This window comes from Cupressus sempervirens, chromosome 3, assembly GCF_028749045.1.
Source record: "Cupressus sempervirens isolate cs-2001-9-10 chromosome 3, ASM2874904v1, whole genome shotgun sequence".
NCBI classification, from domain to species: Eukaryota; Viridiplantae; Streptophyta; class Pinopsida; order Cupressales; family Cupressaceae; genus Cupressus; species Cupressus sempervirens.
In genome coordinates this window covers 605149359-605168597 of record NC_143120.1, presented here as the reverse complement: position 1 = coordinate 605168597, position 19239 = coordinate 605149359, and the positions used below count along the sequence as shown (strand labels likewise).

Below are 19239 nucleotides of genomic sequence, written 5' to 3'. Positions count from 1 at the left end.
AGGAATATGATTGAGTCCTAAACTTCATGGAGCGCCATTTCTTTCTGGTGCAAGTAGTTTGTGTAGATGGGCAATATAATGATTGGGCCCAGATTATCTACGATGAGCTTACAAGTTGAATGAATTCTGCCAAAGCTTTCAAACAATTCCACATGTCTTCATATCTGATTTATACTTTGGCAACACACCACTTGTGGCTAGGCTTGCCTTGCGTAGAAGACTTTGAAAGACGACACTGGTCTATGATTTCTATCCCTATTTGCAACTCGAGAGGAGCTATGAGGAGTTCATAAAGGTGAATCATGCATTTACTATGAGGTTGTGCAGAGAGATACAAGGATGTACTGAAAGGAGATTCTCACCAGAAGCAATTTCAATGCTCACCCAATTTGGATGTTGTTTCATCCAATTCCCGGCCTTCTCCTATAGCAGAATCAATGGATTTGATGGTTTCCCATGGAGGTTGCCAAGGTATCCTGACAATAGGATCGTGCTTATTGAGCTATGTAGCCAAATACTCACAGTGAATGCCCTGTGTAGAGCTGTTAGGAAGGCAGGAATTCCTTTCTCGATCGTTGTAGGATCATACTCATGTTCATCTAGGTCAGAAGCAAAGAACCTAATAAAGGCCTTTGAAGGCAAATATAAGTTCAAGGACTATGAAGTAATAAGGCCTCAATTTGATCCTATTGATTATGTAAAAAACAATCTTCAACTTGGCTCTGGCCATAAGCATGTACCAAACATTTAGGACTATTGGGCCGACTGTTACACAAAAGTACAAACCAGGGAGAAGTTTTGGTCGAGGCTCACCATTGAGCAAGTCAAATTGTATAAAATGAATATTAATGTTGATAACGTTGAAGATAATGGCTCTTATATGAGGTCATCCACGTATGAGAGGGAGATCAAAGACACATCCATTGTGTCTACTCCACTAAAAGGCCATACGGTTGATAAGATGGAGATCCTAATGGATAGTATCATCAAAAGGACTGAAAAATGGGTGGAGTGGACAAGAGCTAGAAGGAAAAGAACTGGAGCTGGTGATTCTTCTACAGGCGTAGCTTCTGGAGGAGCTCAAGCATCATTCGCGGCCGCTTCAACCACTGCATCAACTAAATCTACCTCTATGGGTCCCTTCAATCAGTGGGCGAAGGAGGAGGTCACCAGCCACCAAAACACAAGAATGTACAAGTCACTCCTACATGTGGAAAAGGTACTTTGTCGGACACTGGAAATGTTGGAAATACAGAGGCAGAGAAAGCAAAAGAGAAGTAAAAGGAGCAAGTGGCTAGGAAGGATTCCTCTACAGTTCCAGTAATTAATTTAGGTGGTGATAGCAACCAGCCAAAAGACAATCCTCTAGAAGGCAGCCCAGATGGAGATGATCAAGCGCAAGGCAGGGCACAACTATAGCAAGGAGGAGGCAATCAAGGCAATCCCCCTGCTCACTCTATAACTAAAACTGTGACTTTTCCATTTTCAAGCAAGAATGAGACTCCTCCAGTTGTGAGAAAGCAATTTGATCCCTCTACACTACAATGCAGCAGCCAACCTCATGCTCAAAATTGACGAAACCAAGGACTCTAGCCGCTCTTGCTACGGATGTCAACACTGGTCATATAGTCATGGAAATAGCAGAACCACTGAAGGAGGGGAAAATTCAAGATTTAGTCCCAAGTGATTTCCAATTGAAAACACATGGCATGGGCCCTCCAATGCATGACACCATGGTCAATGTGTGGAAATACACCAATGTGAGAATTGAAGATAGGCTTGAAGAGCTCAAATTGGCTAAGGCAACATTGAAGGCCTCTAACAAGGAGCTCACTGATTATATAAGAGCAATGCTCAGGCACCTTGCAACTATTCCAACAAGTAGTGCCACCCCAAGTACATTTGATCCCACTGCAGAGGAGAACAAGAATTTACTTGTTAAGTTGCAACAAGAGAGGCATTTTGGACAAATAGGTCATGCGTGGATAGAAGACATGAAGGTTTGAGGTCCTCCTTTGATCAAGAACCTTGGCAATCTATTGGTGGATGCGGCGAAGTTGAGAGAGACTTGGCTCACCAAGTCTCTACGCAATCAAAGGCAGAGAAGTTAACAAGGGAATTGCCTCTATTACAAGATGTAATAGATATGAAGACTAATGTTGTCATCACTCATGGAATTCTCACATCAGGAAAGGAACCATTACACCACTGGAAGCAATCAATGGAATTCAAGAAAGAAAGCCTAATTAAGTCAAAGCAAGAGTTGAGAAATGTATATGAATGAAGGTGATTGAGAAGATCTGTGTACTTCAAAGATTTGCACACCGAATCAAACGTGGCTCCAAATAAACAGTTGGTGGACATTGAGCGGATGAAATCAAAATTCTTAGAATTCATTTTGGAAACGACGTCCAGCCAACTATCAAGATTCAAAGATCTCAGTGTTGACTACAATTGATTGTACCCTGAAGAAGGCACCAGACAAGCTCCAATCCAAAGTCACCACGGTGGAAGAATTGACAGAGGACCATGACTACTAGGTCATCAGAGCAGATAATGTTTACATCCCATGTGTCAAGGAGCTAAGGACAGTGTTGGATGCTTTAAAGGCACATGAGTCCAAATTAGTAACACCTACGAAGAACTGACAGAACCAAAAGCGTTACATTCTTCTCGTGATGCTTCTTTAACTGAATTTAGACAAGTGTCACTCTCTATCTCTCTCCTTCTGTTGCAGCCATTTTTAGCATCCTTTTCAGATGTATACTTTGTAATGAATGACTGTTGTCATTCCTAATTTTGGCTATGCCTCCTCACTTACTTTGCAATGTAATGATAAATGTAATGCTTAGACTCTAAACAAGGTCTATACATGTAATTTTGAAAGTTAATACAAGGATTGGCAAACTTTTGTTGTGAATTCACCCTTGTAGCTGAGACTACTAAGTGAAACTCTGAATTTGCTTTGAATGCTTGTTGTTCGCATAGTTTAGATATGCATGGAAATGAAAGACAATTGATTGTGAAGTTGTTAATTTGTAGTAATTTGAGTGTTATTTGTTGTGTTCGAAATATGGATGGTCTTAGTGTCATTCTCATTTTCAGTTATGTTTCGTTTCCTCTATTTCATTGAATTTGTTAGATTAGCTGGCATGTTCATCTTGGTGACTGAGAATGAAGTGTATTAATGGTGAAACTACAGAGTTAGGGGTAATATGAGTGTTGCTACAATTAGGCGGGGTAATTTGAGTGTTACTACATTATTAATTATATCTTCACTTTCTTGTTTCTGTTTGCATCTCTGTAGTGTAGTCGTGTATGTGGGAGTAGTGGCATAGAGTAGAAGTTAGTATAGAAAGAGTTGAAAGTGGCTTATGGTGTTCATAAATGTGGATGTTGTGAGTTGTCTAATTCAATCAATCAATCTACGTTGCTTGTAACTACGAGCAATCTGGTAATTTCCTCTCCTACTCTCTAGTTAAGAGCATAACCCTGTTCAGATTAAGATCTATTAAAAACAATATTCATTGCAAATCTTTGCATACAAGGGAGTTGTACCTTTCAATTCAGAGGGCAGTGATATCACCATACACTGACCCCTCTGTTGGTAACAGCCTATTTCTCCAACACATTAGGCACTCAAGAGTCCAGAGAAAAACCAAATCCAAGGAGAGACAACTTGTTAACCAACAATTTTTGGCAACTCTGCAAGGAAGGGTCTATAGAGAAATCATTAGTATCCCTAGCAAAATGTTACAACAGTTTTTGGCACTCTTATATATATGTTGCGTCACTTTTTAGGCCATGAAAAAAGATGTTGCTTCCCCATGAGGGCCTCATCCCAATTTTATAGCCCAATCTTGGCTTTCATGACGAACAAGAAGACATTGTGAATCGGTTGAATACACTCACTTGGAGAAGCAGATCTTGGAACGAGTACAGAAGAGTGAACCTTGTACTAGAACGAGAAAAGGCCCAACTTGAGAATTGAGATAGGTTGCTTCAGTAGCAAAGGTTGAGGTAAGTCTACACACCTGTTCGTAAGAAGTTGATTCACCCTGGATCCAAAGTACAACAGGAGTGTGAAAGGACGTGGTCAAGTTGATTCGATGTACGAAGAGCTAAGGAAAGCTAACTTTCCTATCCTGGAGGACCCCCTAAGGAGTGGAAGGAGCTGTTCTAGACCCAGTGTTCGAAGAAATTCGAAAGGCTTTGTTCCCAACAATTAATCCTATTGGTCGCAGATGAAGCAAATCCTCTTCTCCTCCAATTTTATGAACTCAAGCTCCATCAGTGTATGACGCACTAACTCTTCATGTAGTTGTCACACCATCAAGGGTAACTTCCCGCCGCGTGTCATTTGTTCTCCCAAGAGCCATGGCAATACCTTGGGGTAATGCAATAGGCCCAGATCGCCTGGCAACAAATAATGATCTACCTAGAGCATCCAAGAACTTCCCAAAGTTCAGTGGAGATGGGAAGGTGTCGGCCAAAGAACACATTACTTCATTCTTCACGGCCTATAGCATCATAGCACCACAGCATGAAGACATTGATGTATGCATGTCCGTTGAGACCCTAGTTGAAGGCATGGTTGATTGGTTCCAGCATTTGCCAGTCAGATGTATTACTACCTGGGATGATATGCGAACACGATTTGAAGCAAGATTTAAGAGCACAGAGGATGAACACATGTTGCTCTCACAACTGACCCAAATCAAGGAGCCAAGTGTTCCAATGCAGGAATTCATTGCCATATTCAACAAGTTGATCAATTGCATCCCAACTGCTAGCAGACCGAATCTAGATAACCTAAAGACATTTTTCATAAGCTCTATACCTCTCGATTTAAGTTTCCAATTGAGAAGAGCGCACAACAAATTTGCAAGCAGCTCAAAACATGGCGACCAAACTTGAGGACAAGCAATGTTAATAATGTTGAAGCCGTGTTACAAAAGTTGTCAAATGAAGTCATTGCTTTGAAGAGACAGATTGCTAAACCTGGTCCCTCATTTCAGCAACCTTACCAGTACATTCCAAGGAAGCCACACGAGGGGAAAGTGTTAAAATTGCTGCATGCTCAGTAGAGGCTAGCCATTGAAGCCCTCCAAAGAAAGGGAATATGTGCGTCTTTCATCTTACTATAGACCACAATGGAAATTCCTGCCCTGAGATGACAAGATACATGCAAATGAGAACCACCAAGGAACTGTTTGTGGAATTTCTTAAAAGTGAAGACGATTCTACTCCTAATGGCGACTATGGAAATTTTTATCTAGAGTATAAGTCGGATTCAGAAAGGGGAGGTGACTGCTTCGCCACCCTAGATGAAACACACATGGCAATAATGATGAGAGGCAAAAAGAACAAGAATGTCGCCACTTAAATGCATGTTCGGAATAATGCTTCTATAGCTACTCCAACCACAGCTAGCGAGCCTGTTCCCTCAACTTTGCAAAAAGAGCAAAGTGGTAAGCCCCAAGACTCATTTGATATTGTGCAATATTGTAAGGATACTAGAATTCAAATATCTCCTTTGGACTATCTTAAATCTAATCCTTCTCAATTGCAAAAGCTAGTAGATTACTGTAAAGGAGGTAGTAGGGATAATATAAATGCTAATGTCAATGCTAGTTTGAGTTCACCTCCTAAAGAAGAGCCTGTGTTACCCAAGCTATTCCATGAAAGAAGAGTATGTTATTTTAGCTACCTCCCCTGGTCAAAAACCCCACCCCTTCTATGTTTCCTTATTCATTAACGGGCATACGCTGAGTAACTGCATTATACACTCAGTAGCCTTCGATAACGTCGTGCCTACTACAGTTACCCGAGCTTTAGGTCTGCCACTAACTAAGACATTTGAACGCTGCTATTCCTTGGATGCTAAGCAAGTTCCCCTCATAGCACAAATCAAGGACGCCCAAGTAGACTTAGCAGCACACCCTGCAAGAAGATTGAAATTGACAATCTTGGTAGGCACACATACCAGCCAGTTATGGCATGTTGTTGAGCTTAAGCTTTTGCAAAGACATGGGAGGAGAAATTGAACTTGATTGGTCTCATGTCATCATTCCAGTAGGAAGTAAGAAGGTCGAGCTTGAGCAAGAAGAGAAAGCGAAGTTCGCTGTCATGAAATCAAATGATCCTAAAGCCCAAATCCTGTACCAAGAAATGGAGTTTGGGAATTACATGTTATTCACGAAAGCACCTGATATACAAGAAGAAACAGAACTGCCTGATGGTCAGCAAATGTGAACGCTGAAATTTGATGGAAATTATGCATCCTCTTACAAATTGGAGTTCAAAATTATAAACAATACTGTTGAGTACGAGGCCCTTCTCCTGGGTATTGCAGCACCTAAACAGCAAGGAGCGAAGATCCTAAGAGCTCAAGGTGACGCAGAGCTGATTGTTAAACAAGTTAGAAATCAATAAACTGTGAAGAACCATCGACCTCGCAACTATAGGAACAGAGTATGGAACGAGCTAGAAATTTTTGATGCCTTCTCCATTAAGGCAGTCCCAAGAGAGCAGAATACAAGAGCTGACTCATTAGCAATCTCGGCGTCAATGCTTCTACCACATCCAGACTTGGGAGATCAGCATTACAAAGTTGAGGTCCTGTTCCGTCCCAACAGGCCCGACAATGCAATCACAACAAATTTTCGAGGATGACAAGAAGATTCAACACTTCCTGGAAGGAGCTGAAGCTTTTGAAGGACAATACTTTGAAGGAAGTGCCAATCCTGTGATGATTTTACACCAAACAACAAGAATTGGAACAAGGCGTTGCATGCACCACAACCTCATAGAATAGTAGGCTTGCCCTTATTCCCCTTAGGGGTCGTCCCCCATCACTCAGCAGAGTTGCCATCTCATTCTCATTTAATTCTTCTAGATAGATGGCTTTGCTTCCCCGAGGGTCAATCATCCCTAATAAGCAAGATCTTACCGATCACATCAAGGCACACTTGGTAGCTCGAAGGGGAACTGATTATGCCACCTACTCGACCTACGACAATAGGAACAAGGCGTTAATTAACTAAAAGGTAATAAGATTCCTCCTCACCTAGTTTCACTAGAAAAGCTTTCAATAAGCATGATGCGTACGTCAGAAGGGAAAGAGATAGGAAGGGAGGAACCACAGGAGAGTATGATGGGCTAAACATTGGAACTGAACTTAGCCCAAGGATGATCAACATTGGGAAATGTTGCACTGAAAAAGAAAGAGCAGAAATGAAGAAATTGCTCATAGGTTATCAAGAAGTGTTTGCTTGGGGATATGAAGATTTGAAGAACTTCATGGATGGAAAGTTCAAACATAAGATACCCCTCAAGCCTGATGCAGTGCCCTTTAGGCAAAAACAGAGAAATTACAATCCTAGGATTGAAGATGCCATCTTCAGAAAGATAGACAAGATGCCAAAAGCTCGGATTATCTATTGAATCCACCACTCAACGTGGATTGTGAATATTGTGCCTGTTAGGAAGAAAAGCGATGAGATAAGTGTAGACTTTAAAAATCTCAATCAAGCGTTGCTCAAAGGACAACTACACCCTTCTTAATATGTATCACCTTTTGCAGACCATGGCATGATTCGAGATGATGTCCATGTTGGATGGCTTCTCAAGTTTCAATCACATAGAAGTGGACGAAGCTGACCAGCATAAAACAGCGTTCACCACTCCATGGGGAACGTTCGCCTACAATAGGATGTCATTCGGGTTGATCAACGAAGGAGCAACCTTTCAACGAGCCATGAACCTATCATTTAGAGATTTGAAGGATAAAATCATAGTCGTCTACTTAGATGACCTTGCTGTCTTCTCTAAAAGAAGAAGGGATCATTTGAAAGACCTAGAGAAGGTGTTGCAGAGATGCAGGGAGCATAGAATCTCGCTCAACCCAAAGAAGTCAGTCTTCTGTGTGACAAAAGGCAAGTTGCTCAGACACATAGTATCACAAGAAGGCATTCCCATAGATCCAAAAAGAGTCTAAGCTATCCAGCAGCTCAACCTGCCATCAAGCAAAACAGGAGTCAAATCATTCTTTGGCCAGGTGAATTTTCTAAGAAGGTTTGTCCTAATTTCTCAATCAATAACTAAATGCATACTAGCTATGATGAAAGGAAATGCAAGCTTTAGATGGAGTGTCACCGGAAGGAAGCGGTTTAAGGACATAAAAGGTGTCATTGCAAAAGCCCCTATCCTTGTCCACTCGGACTATACCAAGGAATTCATAATCTACTATTATGCATCAACACATACGTTGTCAACCATCCTCATGCAAGAGAACAAGGAAGGAGTGCAAGCGCCTATTGCTTTCATGAGCGTGCCACTTAAAGATCATGAGCTAAAGTACTCTCGAATGGAGAAGCACACATATGCAGTAGTAAGAGCATTAAAGAACTTATGTTTCTACATACTGCATTCACATTCCATAGTGCACATACCAAACTCCGTCGTGAAGAGCATCCTCACCCAGCAAGATAATGGATGCAATACCTGAGGAGCTTGGGTGGCCAAAGTGCAAGAATATGACATAGAGATCAAGCCAGCCAAGCTTGTTCACGGGAATGGCTTATGCAAAGCAATGGTGAAAAATCGAGAAAGCGATGAGACTGAAGAGAGCATCAAGTTTTAAGATTAATGAAATTTTGAAGTCTTATGTGTAAGACAATGTCATATTACAAGTTATGACATCTTGTAATAGCATTGTTTGAAACCAAGTCAGGGAAACATTAATCCAAAAATCGATCTCCCCTTTGGCATCAAATGCATCTGCAAACAGCCGCTTTGATTGGCCAAACCCTTGAATGGCTTTATGGATATCTCATAAGATTCTGGGTTTTGCTATTTACGCCTAGGTCCTGGTATTGATACTACTTCCTAGGTTCTTCTTGGGTGCTTGGGGTTTATGTGGGTCCTTCAATGAACAACCCACAATGAACTTGTGCACCCAAGGAGTACCCAAGGATGGTACCCAAGCACATATACCAAAGTATGCATATGCATATGAAATAGAATATGCATTAGTTTTAAATTCTCATCAAATCTCTATACAAATTATACCATGCAAAACTTTGTATTAAGCCTTTAAATATTTATAAGCAAAATATGAGGTACCCAAGCTTGTGTATGATGCATCTGCTGAAGAAAATATGAATATTAAATGTCAATAGTAGGTTGAACTTTCATTGTGCAATGACATTTTGAGACTTGCATATCAACATTTTTGCAAATTATGAATGTGATATATGAGGTATTTTATTTATAATTCTATTGTCAATTATGGATTTATGAGTATCACTCTTCTTTTTATATATAAACTTCAATTTTTGAAAATTTATAAATAAATTTATAACATGTGTGTGTGCGGATGAGCTCAAACCTACAATAAAGAGGGAAAAAAATTGTTATACCCAAACTCTATAGTAGAACCTATATTGGCAACTTTGGATATTTCTTTGAGGCAAAGTAGAAAAATGAGCTTTCCATATATTAAGATGAGTATTTAAAAGCATGACATGTGGTGCCTCTCCCATTTGATTTCTGTAAGTCATCCTGATGGATGCAACCTTGATGATTTTGCTTTGCGAGTGATCGTGATTGGGACCTATGAGTGGTCTACACTCTTGGTGAGATTAGATTTATGTTATGGTTTTAGTGGGTTGTTTATGCTTATGCTTGATTGATGAGATTATGGTTCTGGATTATCGATGGATATCGTTGGATGTATTGTAATGTGCTTATGTTATAGATATTTACATCATTCTTGTAGTAAACTTTTCTTATGGTGCAAATGAATGATTTAAATAGATTTTTTTTAAATTAATTAAATTATTATTTACATGATTTCTCACACTGTTGCTTCGACTATATTATTATCATGCATCTACACTTGATCGCGTTGTTTATTGTGCAGGACTTATATCCCCAATAGTGTCGTGTGGAGTTAGTGATCCGACGGTTCATGCTGGGCCAATGTCGTCCCTGTACGGGCTACATATTTGTGTTAATTAATATAATAAACCATCCGGTTAATTGGTAAAATCTAGATTCATTATGCATTTGTGATTAGACACATGAGCGTCCCTATGCATTTAGGAATCTGCAGTGGTTGTGGAAGTTATTAAAAAATTGCAATTTAATAGTTTAATGGGAATTTTATATTTGATTTAATCTATTTTAATTCACTGGCTAATTTGTCGTAGTTGAATTCCAAGCAATTGGAATTGCCAGATTTATTTGGGTTAAGGGAGCCAATTAGGGTATTGTATTTTAAATAATCTAGCTTATATGTCACTTTGTAAAAAGTGCATATATTGGCTAAAAGTGAATTTATTCTCACTTCTCACATTTTAATTCAGGATTTTGGAGCAAATCTTCCAAAACCCTCTTGTGAGCATTTGAAAATTTGTTCATTGTGAGAGCTACACTTGTGGGATGTCGCAGGGATAGGCTCATTGGATTCAGAGCGAGAAACTCCTCCTTTGCCTAGAGTTTCATCGTTGTTGGTGGTCCCATTATTTCGTGGCGCCCATTCTTGTTTTAGCCGCTTTAGCTGCGAGGTAGGGCTCTTGTATTTTATTGTTTTGGCCTCATTTTTTGTTTTCGTTTTTTATAGTAAATTGGTTGGAGGTTGAGAACTAGTGTTTCCCTCCATTTTGGCATGCCAGTTCTACCCAGTTGGGAGGTTATAAACATATGAGGGTTTTTGTAAGTTTCAATTTCAATTTTTGTAATGAATTGCTGCTCAATTTTGTTTACGAGCTTGAAACTTGAATTTTATTTGATATTAGGGTGTTTTACCCCCATTTGGGAAATGGGTTTTAATTTCAACTTTCGACAACGTTGATTTTTGAGTATTTTTACATCGCCTCGTTTTGTGTGCTGCCCTAATTTCTTGGGTATTTCTTGGCACTTGTTTTGGTTGCAAATTTGGAATCTATGTTAGGTTTCCAATCCGACCATAGTTTTAATTTACCATCATTGGGATTTGTGTAGAATTCATAATCTCATATTTAGGCCAATTGAGTAAGTTCATGATGCTTGGCGATTTGTTGTCTTATTGGAATTCATGTCAAATTCGTACTCCCAAATATAGGTCGGTTGAGTGAGCTTGTTTTACTTGTGTCATTTGTTGTTTTTCTCATATCCCACTATGGCACTGGTATTATGTGATTACATTCATGAGGTTGGGTGTGCCCACACACGAGCATGTGCGTGTGCATATGATGGGATTTTGCGCGATCTGAACTCCCAGATATTGGTCAATTGAGGGATTGTTCATTTGGAGGTTGGGTTGGAAATTTGCATTGTCTTTAGGCACTCATCATGTGATGAGCATGGGTATGTAGGGTAGACGTGTGGAGTGGCTACCCTGGCCCAAAAGCAGTCAACAATGTTACGTGAAGAGGTTTTAAACAAGTGATGACCAAATTAATAAATGGGTAATAAAACTTGATGATAAGATAAGAGAGCACTCGTATGGTATGTGGCCTCCCGAGGGAGTTGAGCCATATCATACAAAGGCACGATATGCGGCCTCCCATTGGAGTTGAGCCATGTCAAGCATGAGGCCTCCTGTTGGAATTGAGTTATACCAGGTATGTAGCCTCTCCAAAGGAGTTGAGCCATAACACGTATAGCTTGGGCTTCCCGACGCCAAGCAACTCACACTCCACTAGAGTCCATACATAGTTGTCTTTAGTGGGTCTGACCAATGACCTTATGTACTACATTGTCTTCATGATCATATAGATGTTGGTATCATATTTGATCGGCATGTGTGGTAGCCATGGGTGATTGTCTTATATGATTGTCATTGGGTCATTATCTCCATAAGCATAGCGGGTGTGGGCCTGCAGGTACCACGTCGTTGGGAGGCATAGTTTCCTATACCACTGTTAGGGACTAGAGTACAAAAATGGTCTACTTCCAGATGAGGCCTTATTGGGTGTTCACTTGGTACTTTAGTGTATGTGGAGTATGTTTCCTTGTGATTTATGCTTTACTTTGGATACAATTGTTATAATTTTTAGATGATGCTTGGCATTTTGCTTGATGCATTCCTTTATCAAGATGTTGTATCTTATTGCTTAGTTGATGTTTCTTAACACTACTTAGGATTAGCGATATTATTCGTAGATTAGCATGTTAAATGTTTCTTGTTTCATGTGATGTTATTGGATGGTTTATTGATGAGAAAGATCTCATGAGGCAACTCCAACAATCTTGTTGGTGAAATGAGAGTTCATGCTCGTGGATATAGCTAGGACCCTCAAGGTCTCATGATGTCATTATGGTAGGGAGGAAACAAGCACGAACGATTTGATTTGGTTACATCATATGCTTGCACCTTCCTTTTTGAGATGTTTCTTATGTACATGTATCCTATGAGGATGTTGCTTTACTTCATTGCAACGTTATTTATCATGGTTTAGAGTAGCATGTTATTTATGTGAGTTATCTACATCTTATGCTTTTGATGCTCTCAAGTGTTCATTCCTCAAGTTTGGTGGTTCCGATACTCCCCGGTGTGGAGGTTATAACCCTCTTTACCTACTAGGTTGGCTTATTGATCTTGTTTTCCAACCTAGACAACACTAGGACAGCATCTTGTATGATACTAGTGAAGTATTGCCCCCAGGTTTCCAAAACTATCGTACAAAACTGGAAAAGTATCATACTGCAGATATATGGAATATCGTATGATACTGGTAAAGTATCGAACCATCGTTGTATGAAGTATCATACTACAGTAGTGTTAAGTATCGTATTGGGTCTATTAGAAGACCTGTTCAGCCAAACAGCAGGTACTTCCCAACTTGTCTGATATGTTTTGGAAGGCGATTTGGATACCCTTTTGGGAGTTCTTATTCCCTATACCTTGATCATTTAGTTATGGGATGTATAAAATAATATATCATTTACGCATAAGTGACATACTTTCTTATTCTAAAGATATATTTTATATATATGACGATACATTTGAGATAGGTTCCAGCTCTCAAGGAGTTAGAGAAAGATTCCATCTTTCTAAAGTTGACAGGATTTCAAACGGCCAAATTTTAGGATTTCAAGATTTTAGACTTAGCCTGATTTCAGGGTTCAACATTTGTATTTCAGCATTGTGTCCATCAGATGAGTTGTAACCTTGAGCCCTCGTCTCGCACAAGACCATTTGAGGGTCTCTACTTACTATTTATAATTATGCTATGGTTAGTTGGAAATGGACATGTATGTTTAACCATGCTAGGAACATTTACTTTGGGATTAAAAAAGAACATCTTGTTTGGGATTGATAGTTCAGTATTCCCCTCTTGGGATCCGTGGATGCTATCCAGATCTCCTTTGAGTATTCTCGTGATTCATGTGATCTTTGATTCTAAGTTATCATTTAGTGCTTGGGGATCTTTGGAAGTGTTTGTAAGACTTCCACTGGTGAAGGTGAACATGTGAGTTTAGCCATGTTCCCTATTTTGTTATCTTGATTAGATGTTTCACTCTTGTGCTTGGTTACTTTATGTTGTTGTTATCTATAAACAAAAAATATTCAATGCATGTTTTATCCTTGTGTTCCAAGGATCTCTAGGCGGGGCATTACATGACACAAATTTTTAACCTTAAATGTGATCTTATTTTCTGAAATTAATTTTTAGCTTTTAAATTTATTTTCAATATTCTCACATTTTGTAATTAGTTCAATCAAAGAGTTACAAGAAATATCCAAAATTGACATCTTTTTCATGCCTTGAGTTGTACTTGAAGGAATAATTGGAATGCTTCTCTTCATCAAACTTCAAATACCTCAAGGTAGCTATCTCCATTTGTTTTTCAAGCATGATGTGAAAACTTGGTGGATGCATTGATTATCCTATAGTGTTCATGTTGGCCCCTCCTAGATTCGTCATGTGCAAACTAAAATTTTCTTCTTATGATTGCAAATTTACTCATTGATCTTGGAACAAGGGAGTACAAATATTAAAAGGCTACTATGGAAAGTGGTGAGTCAACTCTTATGAAAGGTAGTGACCCTTTCACCAATAAAGGAGAATTCATTCCAAGCATTGCAGGATCACTTATCAATCATCATTCATGAATCCATCAAAACAAATCCTTTATTCATCCATCAACCATCACTTCATTTTGAGATCAAGTAAACAAACAATTCAGCAATCAAGCATCTATCTATCAAATCAAAATTCATTCAATCATCATTCACCATTATATCAAGCCAGTATTCATTGACATCACCACTCATCAACCACCTAATCAACCACCACCTAATCACCACTCGCCAACACCTAAAATCATGCAATCAAAGTATTCCATTCAATCAACCAATGATTCATAGAAACATCAAATGATCAATAGAAGAACACCGGATTTGATACAAGTGATCTGCATTCAGCATGAAATGGAAGTCTTGTGATCTAGCAAGTGTCATAGTATGTGATGTGATGATATAGTTCAATATATAATCTCTTATGTATTGTAATAGAGTTAAAAATGAAGCCTATCTAGATTCTTCAGGTATTTATTCTCCTACAAACGATCATGTAGAGATTAGTAAAAAAATATGATTGGGAGGGCAAAGACAAGTTCCTAATCCAGGTAGCTCACCCCATGTTGGATGGATATGAGTTACTACAACTCGTGCGCCGAGGGGTCTTATCTCATACCGTTGGGAGTTGCCGCGAATGTTTTGGGCACCCTATCATGTGTTTCTCTCCAACCCCTATAATGGTTGGTTGTTGGAAAAGAAACTAAAGAATAGAAGCAATTATGTACGAGTTAGTAAGCAAATATGATTGAGAGGGTAGAGATAGGTTCCCCATCTAAGCAGCCCATCCCATGTTGGATGGACAAGAGCTCCTGCCACTTGTATCTTGAAGGGATGGCTCATGGATGGTGGTACAATGCATAGTAACATAAGGGTGTGATTCAGTTACCACCTTGGAGGACTTCAGCCAAATTTTGTTAGAAAGGATTGGGGGGAAGGATCTAGAATCTCATCTGAAAGTTAGAAAGGATTGGGGGGAAGGATCTAGATTCTCATCTGAGAGTTAGCACAGCTGAAGCAAGAGAGAAAGGTGGAAGATTATGTAGCAGAATCTGTAAGGCTTTGAAATATTCTAACTAGTATTCTTAACAAATTTGATTCATTTAACAATGATAGTCTCAGAAATATTTACCTTCATAAAACTCTCATGAAAAACAATCAATCATCCAGCTATTTCATCATATTTAAAACTGAATTTTGCATATTTAAACATTCTACATAAGCTTCAATCCTTAAAGCTAATAAGTGTGATTAAATCAGTTCAGTACAATTCATTGGATTACAGGCGTACCCGATTTACATCAAAAAGAAAATAACAAACCCTTGTGTGATTCAGATACAGCTCAATCACAGTTTGAATTGACAAGGATGCCTGTACTAATCATTGGTTTTGAAGCTTCTCCAAGCTCAATCACATGCTTAAATCCTCTATCAGGACACCTGCGAAGAATATTCCCAAACACCATGCCATGTTTATCTAACATGGATTCTATATCAGCATGGTAAGACGGTTCCTTATCTGGGGTAGACTGATTAGAAGCAAAGAAATGGGTTGCCCAGTCTACATCATCGTGTTAGAAGAAAGCTTCAATTCTTTTAGCAAAAACTATCCTTGGTCCACCATTTGCCATCGCTTTTCAATATTGTTTCCTTACCCTCAACCATAAATGAAGCCCTAGATATACCTCTCTAATGACTCAAGCCACTTAAGTCCCATAATAGCATCAACATTAATGAGACCGAGAACATAGAAATCACTTGATAAAGTATAATCTCCCATTTGAATTTTCAGCTACATCATGATGCAGTTACAACTCAGGAGAAAAACATCTGCAACAATAAAATGTAATCCAGGAAACTCCTCTTCCTGAAGACCACATCTACTGACTAAACCCTCATCAATAAAGTTATGAGCAGCACCATTGTCCACTAAACATACCATTCACTGCCCTGTAAGAACACCTTTCAGCTGGAAAGGTCTACCTCTCAGTATTCTTGAAAGTGTAGCTATGTCCAGCTTCTCTCTAACAATAGTGTCTTCCAATTCAATCTGTTGAGGTTAAGCCTCCTCTATGTTATCTTCCTCAAAACCATCTTCTGGCTCATCATGATCTTCCTTCTCCAAATGTACTTCAACCAGATGAAGTTTGCCTTTTGCTAGGCAACGATGTCCTGGTTCCCAAGGTTCTTTACAAGAGAAGCATAGTCTTTTCTTCCTGATCAACTTTTGGAGATGCACTTCTTAAATAATTGAAACTTGTGTTTCTCTGTAGGTTTGACTCTTTTTAATCAAATTCTAAGGGCTGTTATCTTTCTTCTAAAACTAAGCAAAGGGTGTAACATCCAAGTCATAGGCTAACTCAGTAGCATCAACTAGGCCTATGAGCCTTAACCAAACCTTTTAATTTGTCACATAAAACTTCGACAAAACACATTATCTCTTCTATATGGCATATCTGAAACCATTACAGCAATCTTTTGAAACTCATTAACATCAGTTTCCAACAGTCCAATATGTTTCTACTGGGCCAATTCCCTGTAGTAAATTTCCATATCTTTTCTATCAAAATGAGTGACCAATCTTTTAACAAGTTCCTCGTACAAGTGAATCATGGCATGACCCTAGGCAACTAACCCATGATGCCACCAATCGTGTGCTACTCCTTCCACATCCATGGTAGCAAATTGTGTTGGTTTTTCCTCTTCCAAGGGCTTGAGTGTTAAAAGTATCCAACTTGTGAACCCATGACCTTGCTGATATGCCTTTGATTCCATTGAAGGTTGGTATTGTTATTTTATTTAAGGCATCTTTGTACTCCACAGATTGACTGCCTTACCTAGCTAGACCCCAAGGCCTCCTATCTTGCCTCTTATCTTCTCGTCGATTTATAAATTGATTTAGGTCCATTAGTTGTCTTGTATCAGTAGGTAATTGTGTGTAACCATCTTAAACTGCCACAATATCTTCTATAATGTCAGTTTCTCCCTCTATCTCTGGTGTTGGTTCCCTTTCAATGAGTTTCAAGCACCATAGTAATTGAATTGCTTCCCTTAGTGCCTTCCTGCATCGTGGTCTTCTGCCATTATATTTTCATGTTTTCAGAGGCACAACTTTTGGAAACTGCTGCCCTTGAGGGATGTACACAACCTTTCTGATAAGTCACTGACCTTCAATATTATTATTATTTTATTTAAAACTAATAACACTGGTCAATCTCTTTTTACCCCTGCGCTTATATGTTAATCCTTTATCAAACTTTCTAATAATGTGATCACTTCCTTTTGTTTTCTTCAATGTCTGCTGTATATAATGATGATAATCACTGCTTCTCCATTGGCTTAATGTATTGCTTCCTAGAAAATTGTTAAGTCATATAACCAAGGCAATTTTCTTGATTATTTTCTCACTGATTATATTGGGAGTGTTCAAATAGCTTTGCCAATCCCTGGGCTTGTATATATATTTTACTGGTTACGTGGTGCTGAGGGTTAGGAGCATCACAAGACAGCTGCAAATCAGCAGTGGCGGGTTCAAGCAAGAGAGCAGACATTTCCAGAAAAGTGGATTTCCAGGAGGTTTTTCGGATACGATTAGCAAAGAGGCACCACTATGTGGACGCACCACTTCCAAGGCATCCTATCAATAATCGGTCCACCCTTCAGAGGGCAGAAATCAACTCGGAGAAAGTAAATATGAACTGTATCAGATATGTATAATGATTAATCAAAGGCAACTCGGAGAAAGTAAATATGAACTGTATCAGATATGTATAATGATTAATCAAAGGCCTGTAAGTAGATATGATCCTGCTTTGATCTGAATTTATGTCAATCTATGATTTGAAGTGTACTTGACGATCTGAGGATACTTAATGATGTCAAAATGCCTCTTTAAAAAAGCCAGGGTTTATACTGCAATAATTGAAAATACTGTCGAAGACAGTTATTATTCTATATCTGTAAGATTTTCTGATCTGGTATACTTTAGAGGCTGTGAGCAACTTAAAGAGAAATCCGTAATTTTATTTTATGGTCTGAGCATATAAATCTGAAGTTTTTAAGTAGATATTTCAGGTGGTAAATGACATTGCACCTGCAATGAAGAATGAACTATCCACAGTATTGTAGATGCAAGCATTGCCATAATAAGAGTGACCATACATGTTGGTTCAGAAAAAATAAACACATTTCTTTCTCTACGTCACTATATATTATCCAAGGAATGTCTACTGGGCGGTTCTAGAAAGTGCTTACTTATGCAAAACCAGCACGAGAAATTACAAAAACTGCTGTTCTTAGGGTTCACTTTAAAAAAATTGTCAATTTTCCCAACAATTACTATTGCCCTAGATATCCTTGCCACTTGTAGCTTGGGATGCAAGTGCATTACCCATAAATTCATTTTCATGTGTCGTAAGTGAGCATGGAAGAACAAACGGAGAAAGCTTGAGTTGAAAACCTGGTCATTTTCAATTGGATAAAACGTACCTTGCTTAAGAGGAAGAAGAAGAATGTTGGTTGATGGCGGCGGCTTCCCTGCGCAGCTCTTTCACAACAGCAGCGAGTGCTTCAGGATTAACTCCATGGTCGGTGAGAGCAATGAGAATTGCCAGACTCTGCCGATCGAGCCCGGTCTGCAGAAAATTTGATATGGAAACCACCAAATCCAACGAATCTCTCGCCTTCTGTGCCGATCCTCTATCCATCTTCGTCTCGCACAATTTCTCAAACATTCCCCAAGATCATCCAGGTTACAAATTCCAATATTAAAATACTGGTACCGTATCTTTCAACATTGATTTATTTTTTCCGGTTCCTTTCTACGTTAGAAGGTAAAAACCTCACCTCGGCCGTACTTAATACAATATTCCGTATACACCAATTTTTTGGTTTCCTGCTGAGAGAGCGTGGATTTTTTTCGCCGATAGGCTGAAATCCACCGCCGTGGATCAATTTGTTACGCTGGCAGACTGAAAGGGGTAAAAATGTTGGCCATATCAACTCCTTGGGAACTAATGGTTTTGGTGGGGGCAGGGACTAATAATTTCATTTGGAGTAAAAATATCATTTCTTAAGGTTCGGAGATGATTAATTTTTTTAATTTATTTTTGTGACTTAATTTATAATTTCTTATTGTTGGACGTTTATTTTGCTAGGGGTAATTTTTTAAA

The 19239-nt window shown here is 39.0% G+C and overlaps 1 protein-coding gene across 1 annotated transcript in view; it reads right to left on the bottom strand.

Moving 5' to 3' along the window:
- Positions 1-19032, bottom strand: part of LOC149568128 (mitotic-spindle organizing protein 1-like) — a 61925-nt gene extending 42893 nt beyond the window's left edge. The window contains exon 1 of the mRNA XM_089821129.1: positions 18557-19032. Coding sequence (XP_089677255.1) covers positions 18562-18801 — 240 coding nt within the window. The 5' untranslated portion in view covers positions 18802-19032 and the 3' untranslated portion in view covers positions 18557-18561. The remainder of the gene's footprint in view (positions 1-18556) is intronic.
- Positions 19033-19239: the final 207 nt, after the last annotated feature.